Source organism: Gouania willdenowi, chromosome 17, assembly GCF_900634775.1.
Source record: "Gouania willdenowi chromosome 17, fGouWil2.1, whole genome shotgun sequence".
Classification (NCBI taxonomy): domain Eukaryota; kingdom Metazoa; phylum Chordata; class Actinopteri; order Blenniiformes; family Gobiesocidae; genus Gouania; species Gouania willdenowi.
In genome coordinates, this window is record NC_041060.1 from 4,136,990 (window position 1) to 4,155,492 (window position 18,503).

Here is an 18,503-nt window from a genome sequence, read left to right on the forward strand (position 1 = left end):
AGAACTCCTTTATTAATCCCAGGGGGAAACAATGGCCTGGTCTCCACATAACTGTTCTTTAATATTTGTGTTAAACCACTGTTGTAGAGGAAGTGAAAAGTTGAAGCCAATCAAAGACACCATGAGAGAAAATTTAACAGTACTTTCAGTTTATTAAGACATATATTAGAGAAAATGTGGAAAACATCACAATATATTGGAGTAAATATTGTCGGCTTAATACAGCCGACCTTTGAGAGCACAATGAAGCAAGTGGGACAAAAAAATAAAACATTCACAAAAATAAAAGCCAGCAATTCTACATCTACCAAACATTGCACATGTGTCAGCATAACATAGTTAGCAGACTTTATACAGCACTTATACCTTTTAGTCCACAAGTAAATAACCAATCTGTGCAGAACAGCCAACAGACGCATATTTAAACATGGAAGAATAGACCTGTCAAGGACTTTAACATGTTCTCGCCCCATGGCTGAGTAGCTCTGCGTCAAAGTCACAATCTACAAACTGTCCCGGAGCAACCACCACACAGAAGTGTCAGCTCGCTCTATAAAACATACCAAAAATTCAAATCTTTTAAAATTTGTGATGAGAATTTCTCCCTCTTTAATAATAGAAGCACAATGCAAGTGGACGATCGCTATCGCTGCGTTTAAAATAAAGAGGAAACGCCTCGCAGCTCAAATCAGGTCGGCCACATTCATCGGCATTTCTTCCACAGTCGTGTTGTAGAACGTCTCGATGTCCCTCAGGATCCTCTTGTCCTCCTCAGTCACAAAGTTGATGGCCACGCCTTTTCTGCCAAAACGGCCTCCACGGCCAATTCTGCAGAAGCAGCAGCAGCGTTAGTGTGAGATTTATCTTTCCTTTTAAGTGGAGAAAACAGGTCAGAATTTTTTTTTTTTTTTTTTTTTTTTTTTTTGGATCTAAAAAAATGTTGGACTCATTTCAGATAAAACATTAAATATTCTGCTGTTTGCCGTCATTGATTGAGAAAGTGGGAAAAAAAAGGCCTGATTTTCTAAATCTAAAAAAATGCATCTGTTAAATTTAGATTATACAGTGTGTGAGCTTTGATAACCTCATGCACACATTCAAAGCAACTCAGAACTTTACTTTAAAGTGATTTAAGTGCACATTTCTTTATTTATTACAAAGTTGAAAATAAGTTTTCAAATCATAAATGGCGTAAAAAAGGTGACTTTTTACAAACAGTAATCCGATATGAAAATGAGACAATCTAATAAAATATAGATAATCTCAAACAGATAATCTGGCGTTTGCCGTCTTTGGTCGAGAAAGTGGGAGGGAAAAAAAAAAAAAAAAAAAAAAAAAAAAGTGTGCTTTTCCTGATATTTTCGCTCCCTGCTTTTCTCACCTGTGAATGTAGTTCTCACGGTTTGTAGGAAGGTCATAATTAATGACCAGAGAAACCTGCTGCACGTCAATTCCACGAGCCTGTGAGGCAGAGAAGACCATAGTTACACAATGACAAACACACACATCATAGTTACACACCAACAGTGCGTGTAGCTCATGTTAAAGTAACAGATTCCTACAAAACAAAGAACCCGTGGTGGAGAACGAGCGTTTCTCTGCCCAAAGTTTAAACTGCTTAGTCACTGATGGACGGCTGCAGGACTTCACACTCTGGGGTTAAAACTAACCATGAGTGGATTGTTTATATTGTTTCTCACCAGTAAATCAGTGGTGATCAGAACTCTGCTAGAGCCAGACCTGAACTCTCTCATAATCACATCTCGCTCCTTCTGGTCCATGTCACCATGCTGTGAACACAAACACGACATGAACAACTCAACTCCAAACTATAAAAAAAAATAAATAAATAAAAAATATTTCAATATTTGCATAATGTTTGATTTAAAAATTTTTTGTGACAAATTCTGTTTAATTTGGGGGAATTTTTGTGGAATAAATTGAGGGAAATTTCAGTATTTTGGAAAAGTTGAGTTCTTTTAAGGCTGGGTTTAGATAAAAGAATGAACAAACAATTAAAAACTGAATTTTTTATGGCATGGCCCAATATTGATTCCTAAAACCCTAAAATGAGTAGCACTACAGTCACTTAATTAATATTTAAGTGAAAATATGATTTAGTTTGAGATTAAAAGGAATAATTTAAAAAAATTACACAATTTTAATTCTCACTATTTAATCAACTTTTTTTCTAATATTTACGTTGTATTTTTAGCTACATTTATATTTAAGAACTGAAAGCATACAATACAGTTGTAGATAAAATGTCGTTTTTAGTCAGTAATGAAAAACATTTCAGACAACCCCATTGAAATGCAGGCGACCACACATGGTGTCATAATCCCAAGGTTAAAAAACTGGTGTAATTCTTAATGTAAATGTTAAAATTTTTAATACTGTATCAACTTAGTTACTTTCCACAAGAGATGCGAGGATATTTGCTCAGTCAGCTAAAAATCAATGCAAATAACTGGATTAAAACGTGTCCAGCACAGTATGTGCTTTAATAATCTGCTTCAACAATAGCTGAGACCGTTTTAGTGATGTTTGTTTAGAAATCAGTCTCACTTCCTAAAAGTAAATTCCAAGACAGGAACATAAGTTGTACTTCAGAAGGTTATAAGAGGAAAATATTAGTTTAAAAAAAAACTTGACAATTTTCATGTAGCTCATGTTAAAGTAACAGATTCCTACGGATCAAAGAACCCGTGGTGGAGAACGAGCGTTTCTCTGCCCAAAGTTTAAACTGCTTAGTCACTGATGGACGGCTGCAGGACTTCACACTCTGGGGTTAAACAGGGTAAATACAGGAATCCTGAGGTTAATCTCAATACCTTTTTAAAAAAATCTTTCAAAAACAAATGTAACACCTCATCGCCTCTTTAAGCTGTTTGCAACACATCTTAAACAGTTGGGCTTCAATTTTAACAGAAATGACGTAAGCTGAGAAGGAATAAAACTCCAAAAATGCATTAAACTAATGGCAGGTTTATTGACATTCCCCTCAGGTCACAACAAGTAATAACTGTTATTCAAAACAGCTTATTACATGATCAAAATTTAGAACATCTGCCTGAGATTGTGTGACTTTCTTTCAATTCTTTTCTTCAGCTCTTACTAACTGTAGTTATTTTTTTCCTCCATGTATTTAAGAGTTTAAAGTGCATCATTACATCCCAATCTTTGATATGAGTTTTTTTAAAATATGGATTTGAATCGAATTGTTTTCTTCGTGTGTTCTTACAGCTCTACTTTCTACCATTTACAGCATTAGTTCTGAGAATCTTGTCCATATTAAAGTAAAATTGGTAATCTGACTAAAATATCCTTAATTGAAATGAATTATGAATGGAATGTAGTTCACTTTAGTTCTTTCAACAATTTAAAATTAAAACTGACCGCCATCATGTGATACAACCGTGGGAATAGTAAGCTCTGCAAATATCGTAGAGCTTTATTGAAGTTGTGTATTTGGAGGACAGAAATAGATTTTATTGACCATTATTAAATGTACGTCTTAAAATGCTGTATCGGGTATATGTTCAATTGTATTTGTAATATCGTAGTGGATGCGATTGTTTTATTTTTGTCTCTGGACCCCAGAAAGACTAGCTGGTTACTAAGGTACCAGCTAATGGGATCCTTAATTTAAATGAAAAACATAACTGACTTATTTTAATAATTCACACTGATTCACTTTTCTCCGTCCGTTTTACTTTCTCCTGCGGGACAAATTAGATGCTCTTTAGTGACAGATTTCATTGCACTAAACCAAACAGAAGCTAAAGTGGTCGTACCAAAGCAGACACAGTGAAGTCTCTAGCGTGCATCTTCTCAGTCAACCAGTCCACTTTTCTCCTGGTGTTGAGGAAGATCACAGCCTGAGTGATTGTCAGCGTCTCATAAAGATCACAGAGAGTGTCCAGCTTCCAGTCCTAAAAACAATCAACAATCTGAACAAAAGACAAAGACCTACAGTGCATCACATGCGTTCACATTTAAACGTGTGTCACAAGGATCTTGAGGCCGAAGACACTGGACATTAAGAAAGAGGTCCCTCTACGTCTCATTTGCGACCCTGTGATGATTCTCTGCGTCTCTGGTGTGTCCGTGCTTACACGGTCACACGAGCTGAACCCGGAGGCTCCGCCCGTGCGGTTCCAGCAGGGTGCTTTGGTGAAACGCGTTACAGTTCAACACTACAGGAGCTTAGATAAACTAACCTCCTTCTCTACATTAATGTAGAACTGCTTGATACCCTCCAGGGTAAGCTCCTCCTTCTTCACCAAGATACGAATCGGCTCTCGCATGAACTTCTTAGTCACCTCCAACACGTCCGCGGGCATTGTGGCCGAGAGCAGGACCACCTGAAACAACATTCAAACGTCAACTTCACAAACGTTTTTAAATAATGAGTCATAGGGCCTTTGATTTTCTGTGATTGCAAAGATTAAAAAACTAAAATTTAATTCTGAAACAGATAAATCTTAAGGACCCGTTTCATTTTTCTTTAAAATCAGGTTCTAACATGACATGGAAATGCCACATGTTTTGGGATCAAACAATTATGCAAAAATTTTCACCACAAAACAGGTGATTGTTTAAACATGTTGAAATGTAATTTCACTACAATCCAACTACATCGATCTGTGCTCTGCAAGTTGTCCTTCCCGATGACACTTAATCTAATATAATTTGAAAAAGGTAATCAATAGATTTGAATACCTATGTTTATTTAAAACAGGAGAAGAAAATCTAACCATTCATTTAAACGTAAGTGTTGGTTGGACTTTATTCAAATAAAACAAATACATTTGACATTAAATGTTTCCTTGTTTGTTTACATACATAATTTATAGACCATTCTTTAACTAGAAACATCAGAAATCTATAAAAGCTCCTTTGGATAAAATCTTTTTAAATTAACAAATATCATCCATGAATCGAATCAGCAACAAATCATTACACACCCATTATTCAGCACATTGGTATGATTTCAGGAAGTTTAACAGTCAGTAAAATATTCTAAACAGGACAAGATGATGAAACGAAGTCACGTGACAGAAGTGGGTAAACCCTGAAACAGGACTGATCTGTAGCTCTGCACCTCGAGACGGCGGCCAAAGAACATTAAGAAAGAGGTTCGACCACATCTCATTTACAGTGCAGAGCGCTTTGATCTCCTTCCACGCTAAACTCGGCTAGCATTATCACGTGACCCAGCGTGTGGATCACATGATTATAGCAGAGCTCTTTTGAGGCAGAAGGACTGACATAGACGTAGAGGAACAGGAAGTACCTGGATGTTTGTGTTCAGCTTCTGGAAGATGTCGTAGATCTGATCCTTGAACCCACGGCTCAACATCTCATCGGCTTCATCCAGGACAAACATCTTAATACATTTAGCATCTGTAAAAAACCAAACAAGGAATTTGTTTATTTTACAGTGATGTAGCGATACAGTCAGTCCTGGTTTACAGATACCATACCTCTTTAAGAGAAAAGGTTAGGCACCTGCACACAGTGTTAAAGCTACCAGTGCTTAAATCAACCTTTTCATGATATTCTAATTTTGTGACCAGCACCCGTATATAGAACAAATATACAATACATCACATGAAGTGTTTTGTGCAGAAGTGACCATGATTTTAGTGTTTGAAAGATTTTATTTATGTTTAAAGAATAAATTCTACATAAATAACTGGTTGATAAATATCGATATTTCAATTATGACTAAAATAATTGTGGTTATTTTTTCTATATTCAAGCGATTATCATTTTGTCCATAATCGTGCAGCCTTATTTTCACAATGAGAAGCTTAAATGTAGGAGACGTCCACTCACACAGGTGTCTTCTGTTCAGCATGTCAAACACACGCCCGGGGGTCCCAACCACGATGTGGGGGGGCCTCCCCCTGGAGCTTTGTGATCTCAGTCCTCAGGTTGGTTCCACCGATGCAGGCATAGCACGTTGCACCCATGTAGTCTCCCAGAGCCAAGATCACCTTCTGGATCTGAAGATGAGGCAGGTACATGAAGCCGTTTAGGGGAGACGAGGAACCCGGAGCAACATTCAGACTCAAATGTGAAGGAAAACAACTGTGATCAGCAAATAAAAGGAACTCTCCACGTGTTAAGGTCAGTCCCGAAAGATGGTATGCCATCATGTCACAGTTTCCCATTGGAAAGTGTTGCACAGAATCATGCCAGATCACCCTTTACACCGATGCAGCCATGGATAGAGACTGCACCGATCGTAAGAAGGGTTTTTTGTTTAAATTTGCAGAATGGTAGATTTTATTAAAAAAAAAGAAAAGGAGATAGTACCTTAGTATTTGACTCAGTGTCTTCAGAGTGCTGCCTAGGCCTGAGACACTGGTGAGGTTACAGACACCTCAGGAACGGCATACCTGCTGCGCCAGCTCCCTGGTGGGAGCCAACACCAGAGCTTGGGTGTCCTTCTGCTCAATGTCGAGCTGCTGCAGGATAGAGATGGCAAACGTGGCCGTCTTGCCAGTGCCTGACTGAGCTTGGGCAATGACGTCATAGCCTGATGGCGACAAAAACATGACAATATCCATCAAAAGCCAGCACACAAACACAAGATTACTACAGTTAAAGCTTCAGTGAGTGATCAGTGATGTATAAAGTTATCCCCATTAATGAGTAAGTCCCGAAAGATGGTAAAGCATCATTTCACTCAAAGACAAACATCTACTTTAAAGGTCACATCTGTACCTTTGATACAAGGGATGATTGCTCTCTGTTGAATAGCAGAAGGCTTTTCAAAGCCGTAGGCGTAGATTCCCCTTAGAAGAGTTTCCTTCAGGTTCATGTCATCGAAGTTGTCCGTGATCTCGGTCCAGTTGCTCTAAATCAGGGACGTCAAAAACATTTTAGTTCAGGTGCCAAACATTAACCAGTTTGATCTCATGTCAGCCACAGATTAAAGGCGGGAAAACAAGAAATGCTATGCAAGTTACCAACAATATCCAAGCAATAAGTGCCAGATATCAGTCTGCAGGAAATTCACCTTATTCTTTTCATACATTTGGGCAGATTTAGGTCGTGCGTAAAGTGATTCTACCTATTTATTTTGGGGAAATTTTGTAGAATAAGTCAAGTAAAATTTTGAGTAAAATGACTTATCAACATGGAAAACTGAGCGCTGGCATGTTACCGTCAATGTTTTGAGGGTAAAATATGCCAATAAAACATTTTCATACATAATGTTCTCATTAAGGTGTACAAATTCACAGATGAGTTGTTTAAGTCATAAAGATACAAAATTCCAATAAATGCCTTATATTTTAATATAGGGATATATTGGCCTATGTATCGGGATACAAATCGTATCGCCAGATCCCAGGCAATACACATCCCTAGTAATAACATACACCAGCTCAGATAATTTCATACTGATTTTTATCTGAAAGTTTTATTTTTAAGAAAAGTGAAAGTACAGAAAATAGTTGTTCGAGACTGTATGTAGTGTTTTAATTCGAAGAATAATTTAGCTCTGAGCTTTCTGCACTCTATCCATTTCTGTGCCATTATTGTTTTGCATATATTCTATTGAGATTTTTCCATTTTATTTTTTTATTTAAGTCATCAACAGGAAACTTATTTTATGTACAGGTTATGCACATAATGACAAATAAAAATCCTTTATTCATGTTTTTTTCTTAACTGCAAAATAAACATTTTATTTTTGTTTAATACTCAGTGCTTAGAAATGTGTTTAATACAATATTGTTAAAATGGAGTGATGCCTAAAGCCACAAAAAAAAAAAATAAATAAATAAAGCGTTCAAGAGCTTCCTGTTTAACCTGACAGCAATAAAAATGCTTTAAAATAGAGGAATTCCATTAATTAAGACATTTGGACAAGTCACAAAACAGAAAAAGTATGTGAACCCTTAAAGTTTAAAGTGTTATCTCAGGTTTTATGACTAATATTCTGAATATTACCAGTTTAATTAATGGCCACTCTTTGGGAACATATGTTAATGTAAAGTCTTGACATGAACCAGTTGTGAATTTACCTCGATGACACCATCAGGCTCCATTCCCTCGGGTCTCCCATGGTCTCTTGAACTGCAGAAAACAAGAGTACAGAATTAACTTAACTGTGCTTTACTTTAAATCGATGAAATTATTTATCTAAAATCATTTTAAAATGGTAATCGATACAAATAATGAACTCATTGGCTTTAAGCAGAGCAGACTATACGAATGCGTTTAAGAGTTTCAGTTTAAAAAATTATTTAAACATAAATCATAATTTAAAACATACAAGATTGAAAACAGACAGAAGCAGAAACACTTATATGCTTAACGTAAATCTTAACATTCAAGTTGCCTATGTTCAAATGTAAATATATCCTCTTTTATAAAGGTTTTATAATCTAATTTACTCTGAAGACTTGTTCTGCTTGACACAGCTCTATAGTACTTCAAGTAAATTGTTATCAGTAAGTAATTCTGTCATACCCTAAAAAGTATTAAATTCATTACCCAGATCCCTCCTCATGTGACCATTTCTCACCGATCAGCAACAATCCAGAGGATATGGTCACATTTAATTTTTAAAATCAAATTTTCGAGCTCACCAGTACTGATAAAAAATTTTTTCAAAAAATGTAAGTTCGGATTGATCATATTGTGATATACATGACTAGTACAGGCACCTTTTAAATATTTTATAAACAATTACTCAAGTAACTAGATTTAACTAAGCTGCTTTTAGCTTTATTTGAATAGTTCTGACTAGTAACGGAATAGATTACTTTGAGTACAGGTCCTAGTCTAGACCACTGGGACTTGAGGTCTCAGTAACACGTGGTGTGGTTAAAAACCAGTGGGATTCGATCGATCAGAGTCACGCCCAGCACGTGTCCCAGTCCACGCGTGTGGAGTTATTACCTGCCCCGCAGTTACCTCCACTCGTGCTATTAATTATTATTTACACCATACAAACAGTAACATTGAGTCATGGATTTGTTTACCAGCTAAGCCATTGCCGTTACCACCGCCACCACCGCACCGCAGTAATCTGCATTGGCTTCTATGTTGGACAGCTAGGCCCGTGTTGCTAATGCTAACGTTAGCTTCGACGGCTAACTGGGCAAAAATACACATGTTGTACTACATGTGTCACCTCAGACGTCCATCAGCATTAAACACAAGTTACCGCGCGCGCACACACACACACAATGCGATGATTAATGTAAGCTGAACACGTATGTCGTGGATTTAAAACTCAATTTGTGAATGATTGAAGCAAGGCTGCTAAAGTCATCAAATGGGCCAAAGGCCGGGGCCTGTTTTGCTAAATAACATCCAAAGAATCCCCATATACGGCTAATTCATACATCACAATATTAGAAACAATGTAATAGAACAGTCTGATCAAACAACACCACGTTTACCTGTTAAAATCCGCAGACTCGCTAGACATGATCCGCTCCCAACTTCAGGTTGGACTGGAAAGAAGAAAGATCGCTGATGGTGACGCCAACTGGTTTTATACGGCCGGACTACGTTTCGTGCAGTACTCAAATCTCAAATACCCTATGAATTAAATTACAACGGACTCAGTTAATCTTTTAATTGTACAATTATAAATTTAAGATTAATCACATAGAACACAGTATTTTATTAAGTGGAAAAATAAATAAAAGTTAGAGCGAACTGTTTTCCCCAGCGGAAGGATATTGCAGTAATAGCAAGCGCGCAGGCTGCTACAGCGTCTCCAACAGGTCAAAATGCGAACTGACCTTCTTCGCTGGTTCATTGATCTAAACTTTTTTTCTATAAAATATATATTTTTGGTTTTACAATACATATTTTAGTGATTTGACTATGGGCACATTTATTTACTAGTCTTGTAAGTTGGAAAGCCTCCTTAAAGGTGCAGTCCGCAATTTTCAGATCCCTCTCTCTCCCTCCCTCCCCACTGCTCTCTTGCCTTGCCTCCAGACTCAATGAGTCTGTTTTTTTCGCACAAACTACTAGTTTGATGTAAACCTGTAATGCAAACGTTTACAGACGAGCCCATGTCTCCTCTAGCGGTTAGGTTATGTTATGATTCAGTCATTCATGTCATGCATCTGCTTTGTGTTCTGTAAGGAAGAGCAGCACATACCATCGCACACACTCAACCTGATAGGACAAGTAATGCTCAATCAGTGAAAAGAAAACACGTTTGTCAGGTGCAGTGTTATGAGATTTCTGAAAACATTCCTTCTTGGTGCACAGATCAGTACATGATTTTTTGTCATTTTGTATTTGTGTTGTATATTGCTCATTTCGTGTGCGACAGATGTTTTGAAGTTTTTTTTTGTATTCCTTTAGTGTATTTTTGCTTTGTCATTTTGCATATTTTCTCGTCATTCTGATTATTTTTTTTGTCATTTTGTGTATTTTCATTTTATATTGTCCTCTCATTTCATGTGTGCTAGCTGTTTTTTTTAGTCTAGTTGTCACATATATATATATATTTCAGAAAGTAAAGACCATCATATCATGTCATATTTTGCACTAGAATTGAAATCGTCTTTCTTTTTATGATGAAAAATTGCATTTAAATGTGGGTTATTTTGCCATGACAAACATGCATGTGAGTCTAGTCAGTGTCTTATTTCAATTTCGTCTTGATTTTGTTATAATTTCTTTTTCAACAATGACCAAAAATGATGGAAAAGGTGGTGAAATGAGATTTTAAAAACCACAGAAATTAGCTAAAAGTTGCTGATTAGCGTGTGCAAAAATGGACAGAAAAAGTGGTTAAAAGGGTCCAAAGTATCAATATTGGCATAAAAGCTTAAAATGGGGTGAGTGAGTAATGCAATTTAAAAAGTAAGAACAATTAGTTTAAACTGGCAAATAATGGGTTAGACAAATCATGAAATGTGGTTAAATTGACCAAAATATGGCTAAAAAGAGGTTAAAATTGACAATAATGGGTGAACATATGAAACATTAGGTGGAAAAGTGGTTGAAAAGGTTTATTAGTGCTGAAAATGTTTTGAACGTGAAAAAATGTGCAGAAAAGGCATTCAAATTTGATGGAGAAGTGTCAGAAATTGGAGTAATGTAGCAAAAAGGCATTAAAAGGAGCAAAAATATGGAAAGAAAAAGTGATGAAAATAGATTAAAATACAACAAGTTTGGTGTATTTGCAGGAGAAGGGTATAAATACGCAAAAATTGTTTAGAAACTATTCTTACTTTCTTGAAGGCCTAACCGTGAAGGGCGACCGTGGCTCAGGTGGTAGTGGGTCGTCTTCTGATCGAGAGGTTGGGGGTTCGATCCCAGTACCTGACTATGTGTCGAAGTGTCCTTGGGCAAGACACTGAACCCTAAGTTGCTCCCAGTGGTCGACTAGCGCCTTGCATGGCAGTCCTGTCCCACTGGTGTGTGAATGTGAGAGTGAATGGGTGAATGAGCTGATATGTAAAGCGCTTTGAGACTGCTTCAGTGTGGTGATAAAGCGCTATATAAAATCAAGTCCATTTACCATTTTACCCTAACCCCCTCCAAGTATTTTGTGACCCAAAGGTTGAGAACCACTGTCCTAGATTGTGAAATAAACTTTCATAATCTGAAATCCAAAGTCATGATGAGACAATGTGTTTGCAAAAGTGTATTTTACATTATTTCAGTGCAGTACATATAAAAAAGGAGTGTTTAGAATCTAATGCACGATGGTGTAATAGTTGGAGAAAAGTTCCTCCCCAGCTTTGATGTCCCTCAGAGCCACCAGCACCACGCAGCGCAGAGGGCCCCGTGTGTGCTGACTGTAGTTGACGTTGGGCAGGTACCGGTGGAGCTCCAGGGGGAACCTGCCCGGGACGTCAAACTCCTGGTAGCAGACGTTAGCGGGCGTGTGTCTGGAGCAGTTGTTGACGTACTGACCCACGGCCAGAGGGTTCAGGGGGCTGTCCGTCAACCAGCTGGTGTCGCTCATGGTCAGGGGCCCCAGGCGGTCCCGGCCGCTACAGGACCTGAACACCATCCTGGAGATGCCCCGGTCGTTTCCGTCCACCAGGATGCCGTCGATGCACCTGAACACAAACGGGTTCCTGATGGACTGCAGCAGGATGGGCTCATAGGGCTGGTAGATGGTTCCTGGAGGGCAACAAGCCGTTATAACATCTGATCAGTACGGTTTATCAGTTACAATTTTAGTTTTTCCTGATGTTAAGTTTGGTATGTTTGTTTGTGATGGAAACTTGGAGATTCTCATTAATAAGGCTGCAACAACGAACTGATAAAATCGACTATTCAGAGCTTTGGCAACAAATGTAATTATTGATTCACTGCGTCGTGGGATTTATGGTCACTGATCTTGACGCAGAGCCGTTTGATTCACCTGCACCTGCTTTGTGTGTGCGCGTACGAGTGTTTGTGTGGACATGCATTTGTGTGCAAGTGCACCACAAGTGTTTTGCGTACGAGTGTTTGTGTAGGCGCACATTTATGGGGAGTGGATCACCGTAGACGGTGACTGATAGTGAAGATCACCTGATCGCTATAGCTTCACTCCTGCCACCTGCGTCTACGTGTGACTGATATATCTATGTTTCTTAGGTGCACATCCAGGTCTTAATGTGTATGCACACTAAAGTGTCTGCAAGCACACATGCAGACGTGACTTGTGCCCGTGTACCCATTCTAAGTCTATGGAAAATGTAGATCAGATGTGCAGGTGCAGGGTACGCATTTACGCGTTCGTTGGACTGTTGCGCATGAATTTGGAATGGATTCACCTCCCATACGCATTTGTGTGTGTGCACACCACGAGTGTCTGTGTGCATGCGCACAAGTGTTTGCGTGTGGGCGCACGCGTGTTTTTTTTGGTCATTTTGTGTGTTTTTGGATCATTTTGTATATTTGCTGGATTTTTTTTGTATGTTTTATTTTAGAGTCATTATCGACTGAGTGTATTTTAGTTGTCTTTTTGTAGATGTTTCTCTTATTTTGTGAGCGCTTGTTTTGTTTTTTACTTCAGTGATTTTTTGTTCATTTTGTATAGATTCATTGTCATTTTGTTTAATTACTCTACAGTATCATGTATTTAGCTGGTGCACTGTGGACCTATGCCGAGTGTTAGCGTGTGTGCGCACGAGTGTTTGCGTGTGACTTGCGTGTGCGCAAGAGTGTTTGTGCATGACAGACACTTTTATTTCAGTTTAATTAGCTTAAGCAGGGTTTAAATGTGCTTTATAGATGAACTGTGTGTTGTTGTTTTTTTAAAAACAAACAAACTGATTAATCGATGAATTTATTGACGATTAATCGATTATGAAAATAATCGTTAGTTGCAGCTCTATGTAGGTCTTTCCATAGTACCTGGGTACATGGCCACGGTGGCTCCTTTGAGGACCAGGCCCTCACTGACGAACACACCTGTTCCAGCCCCGGGAACAGAGCTCGGTCTGCGGTGGATGTTGAAGCCCAGACACCGAAGCACCGCGTCCGCTTCTCTGCTCTCCAGGCCCGGGTCATCATGAGGAGGAGGCCGTAGCTCAGCGTGGTTCTTCCCCCCGTAGTGGATCCTGTGTAGAACCGTGAATAGCTTCAGCAGACTGGCTGAAACCTCCCCATCAGGAACCAGTTTATCATACTTGGCATCGTCCACCTTCCGGAGGCTCTGCTCGTTCTTCTTCAGATTGAAAACGACCCACGGAACGAAGCGGTGTCGGTACGACTTCCATTTGTCCAGAAACCGCCTCACCGCAGAGCTCAACATTCAGCCAGAGGAACAGACGAGCAGCGACCAGCCGGACTTTATAGCACTTTTATGTTAAAAACACCGCCTTCAAAATAAAACAATACACTTATTACATTATTCTTTAGCAAGCGAAAAAACGCTCAAAAGCCACTGAAAGTAGTTCATATAAGTGATCAAACTGGGACATTATAATACTAGAATGTGAATGGCAAAAGTAACTGTGAAAACGTCTATGACTTGATTTATTTTGAAAGGCTAAGACTGAATTCGGAAAACATCAAACAGGATTTGTGCAAACTTTACAAATCACATTGTTGTTGTTTTTGGAGTCATTGAGTATTAGTGTATTTTAGTATTTTAGTTGCATCTTTGTAGATTTTTTTATTTATTTTGTGAATGCTTGTTGTTGTTTTGTGTTTTTTAATTTAGTGTGTTTTTTTTCTTTCTTGCCATTTTGTGTGTTGTTGGATCATTTTGTATATTTTCTGGATGTTTTATGTATGTTTTAAATTGAATGTTGTATGTAGAGTCATTATTGACTTTGAGTGTATTTTAGTTGTCTTTTTCTAGATTTTTCTCTTATTTTGTGAGCGCTTGTTTTGATTTTTTACTCTAGCGTGTGTTTTTTTCTTGTCATTTTGTGGGTTTTTGGATCATTTTGTAAACTTTCTCTAATTTTGCGTGTGCTTGTGGTCATTTTGTGTGTTTTTTAATCAGTTTGTGTATTTCAGTTGTTGTTTTTTATATTTTTTGTTCATTTTGCATAGATTTGTTGTCATTTTGTTTAATTACTATACAGTATCATGTATTTGGCTGGTGCACTCTGGACCTATGCCATTTTTACTGTTATATAAAATATAGCATCACATTGATGTAAGTGAAAAGTGTGTTTTTGAAGTGTCATCAAAACATTTTTAGTTGTACTGTAATCAGCAGGATGCAGATATTCTTGGAGCATCTGTTTTTGTATCGGTTAAATGGCATTTATCTTCAACAGAGGCTTCACTACTGCCCTCTGGTGGAGGAGCGATGCTCTACACACACACGTGGAGCAGGATGGTGATCAGGACCTTTGTGTGTGTGAATCTGAGCAAAACACACACACACGCACGCACGCACGCACGCACACACACACACACAAAACACCTGTAAAAATCTTTAAAAAAAAATAAAAAAATGTGACAATCGGAAAAAATGTGAAAATCTGAAAAAATACATGTGAAAATTGTGGATGTCTTTGTGGATCTGTTTTGTGTATTTTTGTTGTCCTTTTTAAATATTTTTCTTTGGTTCCATGTGTGTTTGTTGGAGTCATTTTGTGTGTTCTGTAAGTAATTTTGTGCATTTTTGTTATCATATTGTGTTCTTGGAGTCAATTTTGCGGATTTTTGCTGTTGTTTTGTATATTTTCTAACAATTTGTGTATTTTTGTTGCCATATTGTGTGTTTTTGGAGTAACTTAAAAAGATGTTTTTCAAATTTTGTGTATTTTTGGAGTCAATCTTGCATGTTTTAGTTGTCGTTCTATATTTTTCTCTCATTTTGTTGCTTGGCTGCATGTTAGGGCGACCGTGGCTCAGGTGGTAGTGGGTTGTCTTCTGATTGAGAGGTTGGGGGTTCGAACCTAGTATCTGACTATGTGTCGAAGGGTGAATGAGCTGATATGTAAAGTGCTTTGAGACTGTTTCAGTGTGGTGATAAAGCGCTATATAAAATCAAGTCCATATACCATGTTTTCGGAGTTATTTTTATTTCATTTTTTACTTTTGCTTATGTGTATTTTTCTCATTTATGAGAATAATTTGAAGTCATTTTATGTATTTTTGTTATCGTTTTAAATATCTTCCTGTTATTTTGTGTATTTTTTTAAGTAATTTTGTGGATTTTCGGGTCATTTAGTGTATTTTTGGGTCATTTTGTGTGTTTTTGAAGTTACTTTATGTGTTTTTGAAGTCATTTTATGTATTTTGTTTTTTGGTATAGAAAATTTCCTGTTATTTTGTGTATTTTTGAGTAATTTTGTGTACTTTGGGTCTCATCTAAGCAATGTATTCTCAGAAACAGAGCAGCTGTTTGAAGAACAGCCAATCCATGGACGGATAAACATGGCACAAATAAACATGGATACATTGGGCGGGGGTCTCTTTGGGATGACTCAAAATTCTAAAATATCCACTTAGTACATTTTTGAGCCAGTGTTTACCCTGTACAGAGATCATATGTTCAAATCCTGCTTTTGGCTCCTCACTTGAATTTAGTGCACATACTTAGATCATCTCAAGGGGAAACTTTGTCATTTCAGCAGCACAACATGGGGGTGGATATAAAAAAATAAAGATAAGAGAAAATATCTTCTAGAGCAAACATGGAAAACTGAGGCCCTAAAGTAAATGCTCAAAAATACTCCAAAAACACACAAAATGACAAAAAAAAAAATAATACAAAAAACAACAGTAAAAATACACAAAAGACTCAAAAAACACACATTATGATCACTAAAAACACAAAATGACAGAAAATATGCAGACTGAAAACTTGCAAAACACACAAGATGAATACAAAACTACAAAACATGACTCCAAAAACACAAAAAAAAAATAAAAATAAAAAATAAAACCCTAAATGACACCAGCAAGAACACACACAAAAAACAATATTACACAATAGGACAACAAAAATACACAGAATGACACAAAAACTTAAATGAAAATACACAAAACAAGAAAAAAACACAAAAAACAAAACAAAAACCCCCACACAGAACTAAAAAACTACACAAAATGATTCAAAAAACCCCAACATAACAAAAATACGTGAAACAAAAAAAATACACAAAATGACACAAAAAACACACACAAAAAAAAACAAAAACACACAGAACCAGAAAAATACACAACAATATTCAAAAAGTGATAAAAAGAATACACAAAATGAGTCTAAAAACACAAAAAATGACAAAAACATGATGTGTGATTTGAATAATGATCTAAAAGACAATCTGGGCCCTAAATCACTGGTTAACGTGTGATGAAGAGATGGAAACAGTATATTCATAGTGGTGAGCTATAAGTAAACACTGAGGTGATGATACGTTCCTCTGTAAATGTGTTACAACGTTACAATGGGGTTTTTTTTGGCACCTCAACTCTCATTAAATTTGTGCAGCATATGCAGAGCTGTTTCTATGGAAACAGAAAACACACAAAGAAACAACTGTGCACTTAGAGTAACAAAAATAATGAAGGACACAATGTTTTTGTGGTTGTTTTGTTTTTTGTTTTTTTTGGGGGGGGGGGGGTTTAGTTTTTTATATTATTTTGTATTTTTGTAGTCATATTGTGTATTTTCCTGTCATTTCGTGTATTTGTGATGTTGTTTTGTGTGTTGAGTCATTTATTGTAGTTTTTGTTGTCTAGTACATTTTTCTTTAATTTTTGCGTGCTTTTTCACTTTTTTGTAGTCCTTTTGTGTGGGTTTGTTGTCATTTTGTGTATTATTGCTCTTGTTTTGTGTACTATGAGTCATTTGGTTTGTTTTATATATTTTTCTATTATTTGCATGTATTTTTGTAGTCAATATGTGTATTTTATATTTATATTTAATATTTAATTTATGTATTTTATGTCATTTTGTGTATTTCTTATGTTGTTTTGTATGTTATGAGTCATTTAGTGGAGATTTTTTGCTGTTTTGTATATTTTTTGTCGGGGTTTGTAGTCATTTTGTGTATTTTTGTTGTCATTTTGTGTATTATTGCTCTTGTTCTGTGTCCTATGAGTCATTTGGTTTGTTTTGTATGTGTTACTGTTATTGTGTATTTTGTAGTCATGCATTTTGTGTGGTTTTGGAGTAGTTTGTTGTCTTTTATTGTAATTCAGTGGGTTTTTTTGGAGTAATTTGGAATCATTTTGTGGTTGTTTTGTACCTTTACTTTTGGGGGCCACACACTATATGACAAAGGGCCATGTGTGCCTGTCTGAGGGGAATAATCCCCACCTTTACATGAACCAATACATGTGTATCTTGAAAAAATGACGACTGACTGACTGTGTGAACCAAAAGCTGAGTAAAAAATCGTTGAGGTTTTCTACCACAGAAAAACGAACCAACCTCCTGTGGTCACTGACACATATGGTTTCTGTAGAATGTGTTGCACTATTTCTTTCAAACATCCATTATGGCTTGAAGTAAAACTTCAAGAAGTTCCTGGAAATAAAAGCATGGCTTCCTGTTTGAAGGGGAACTGATGTTCGCACCTTTCTTTACAGCTTTTTATACATTTATTTTATATCATACTATCATGCTTTTAGCTTGTAAAGCAGGAACAACATGTGCCGTGCTTGTGTTGTCAAAGAAACATGTGATATAAACACAAAAAAGACTTAAAAAAATAGGTAAAAATAAAACATTTTCGGAAGATGTCACTATTTTAAACTTGAGATTGAGCTTCAGGTAGCTGGGATCTTTACACATATTCTGTATGGAATGTATGAAATACAAATAGATTAGCCTTGTCTTGCATGGCCTTGACAAAATTCCTGGAAAAGTTTTGGAATTTGATAAAAACAATTTCCCAGTCTTGAAAAGTCATGGAATAATTTAACTGTTTTGGAAATATAGCCTATTTTATTTTTTTTAGTTTATTTTTATTTTGTTTTTGTTTTTTTAATAAATAATAAAAGCCTATGTTATTTTAATGTTTAAAATATATTAAACCCCAAAGATGTTAAGCACTATCTCAAAGTGAAAGTGCTGCATCAGCATC

At 36.8% G+C, this 18,503-nt stretch overlaps 2 protein-coding genes and 4 non-coding genes across 7 annotated transcripts; all 6 read right to left on the reverse strand.

Moving 5' to 3' along the window:
• Positions 1-582: 582 nt before the first annotated feature.
• eif4a2 (eukaryotic translation initiation factor 4A2) lies at positions 583-9,536 on the reverse strand. Its single transcript, XM_028473201.1, is given in 12 exon segments — positions 583-828; positions 1,382-1,461; positions 1,701-1,790; positions 3,798-3,935; positions 4,224-4,367; positions 5,300-5,409; positions 5,845-5,905; positions 5,907-6,014; positions 6,411-6,550; positions 6,739-6,871; positions 8,046-8,097; positions 9,432-9,536. Coding segments are annotated over 12 exon segments (1,230 nt in total). The 5' UTR covers positions 9,461-9,536; the 3' UTR covers positions 583-683.
• LOC114479891 (small nucleolar RNA SNORA81) lies at positions 4,003-4,186 on the reverse strand. The gene has a single exon (XR_003676037.1). It is a non-coding gene; the product is annotated as a small nucleolar RNA SNORA81 (small nucleolar RNA).
• On the reverse strand, positions 5,092-5,269 carry LOC114479892 (small nucleolar RNA SNORA81). Its single transcript, XR_003676038.1, has one exon. It is a non-coding gene; the product is annotated as a small nucleolar RNA SNORA81 (small nucleolar RNA).
• LOC114479894 (small nucleolar RNA SNORD2) lies at positions 6,100-6,174 on the reverse strand. Its single transcript, XR_003676039.1, has one exon. It is a non-coding gene; the product is annotated as a small nucleolar RNA SNORD2 (small nucleolar RNA).
• On the reverse strand, positions 6,629-6,702 carry LOC114479895 (small nucleolar RNA SNORD2). Its single transcript, XR_003676040.1, has one exon. It is a non-coding gene; the product is annotated as a small nucleolar RNA SNORD2 (small nucleolar RNA).
• Positions 9,537-11,632: 2,096 nt separating the features above from the next.
• On the reverse strand, positions 11,633-13,791 carry setd9 (SET domain containing 9). Of its 2 annotated transcripts, none has more exons than XM_028473135.1 (2): positions 13,414-13,791; positions 11,633-12,132 (listed from the first exon to the last, which is right to left on the reverse strand). In XM_028473135.1, the coding sequence occupies exons 1-2, from the start codon at positions 13,754-13,756 to the stop codon at positions 11,699-11,701; spliced, it is 777 nt and encodes a 258-aa protein (XP_028328936.1). In that variant the 5' UTR covers positions 13,757-13,791; the 3' UTR covers positions 11,633-11,698. The 2 variants fall into 2 exon arrangements, with proteins under 2 accessions (XP_028328936.1, XP_028328935.1); XM_028473134.1 differs by having other exon boundaries at positions 13,357-13,791.
• Between the last annotated feature and the right edge of the window lie 4,712 nt (positions 13,792-18,503).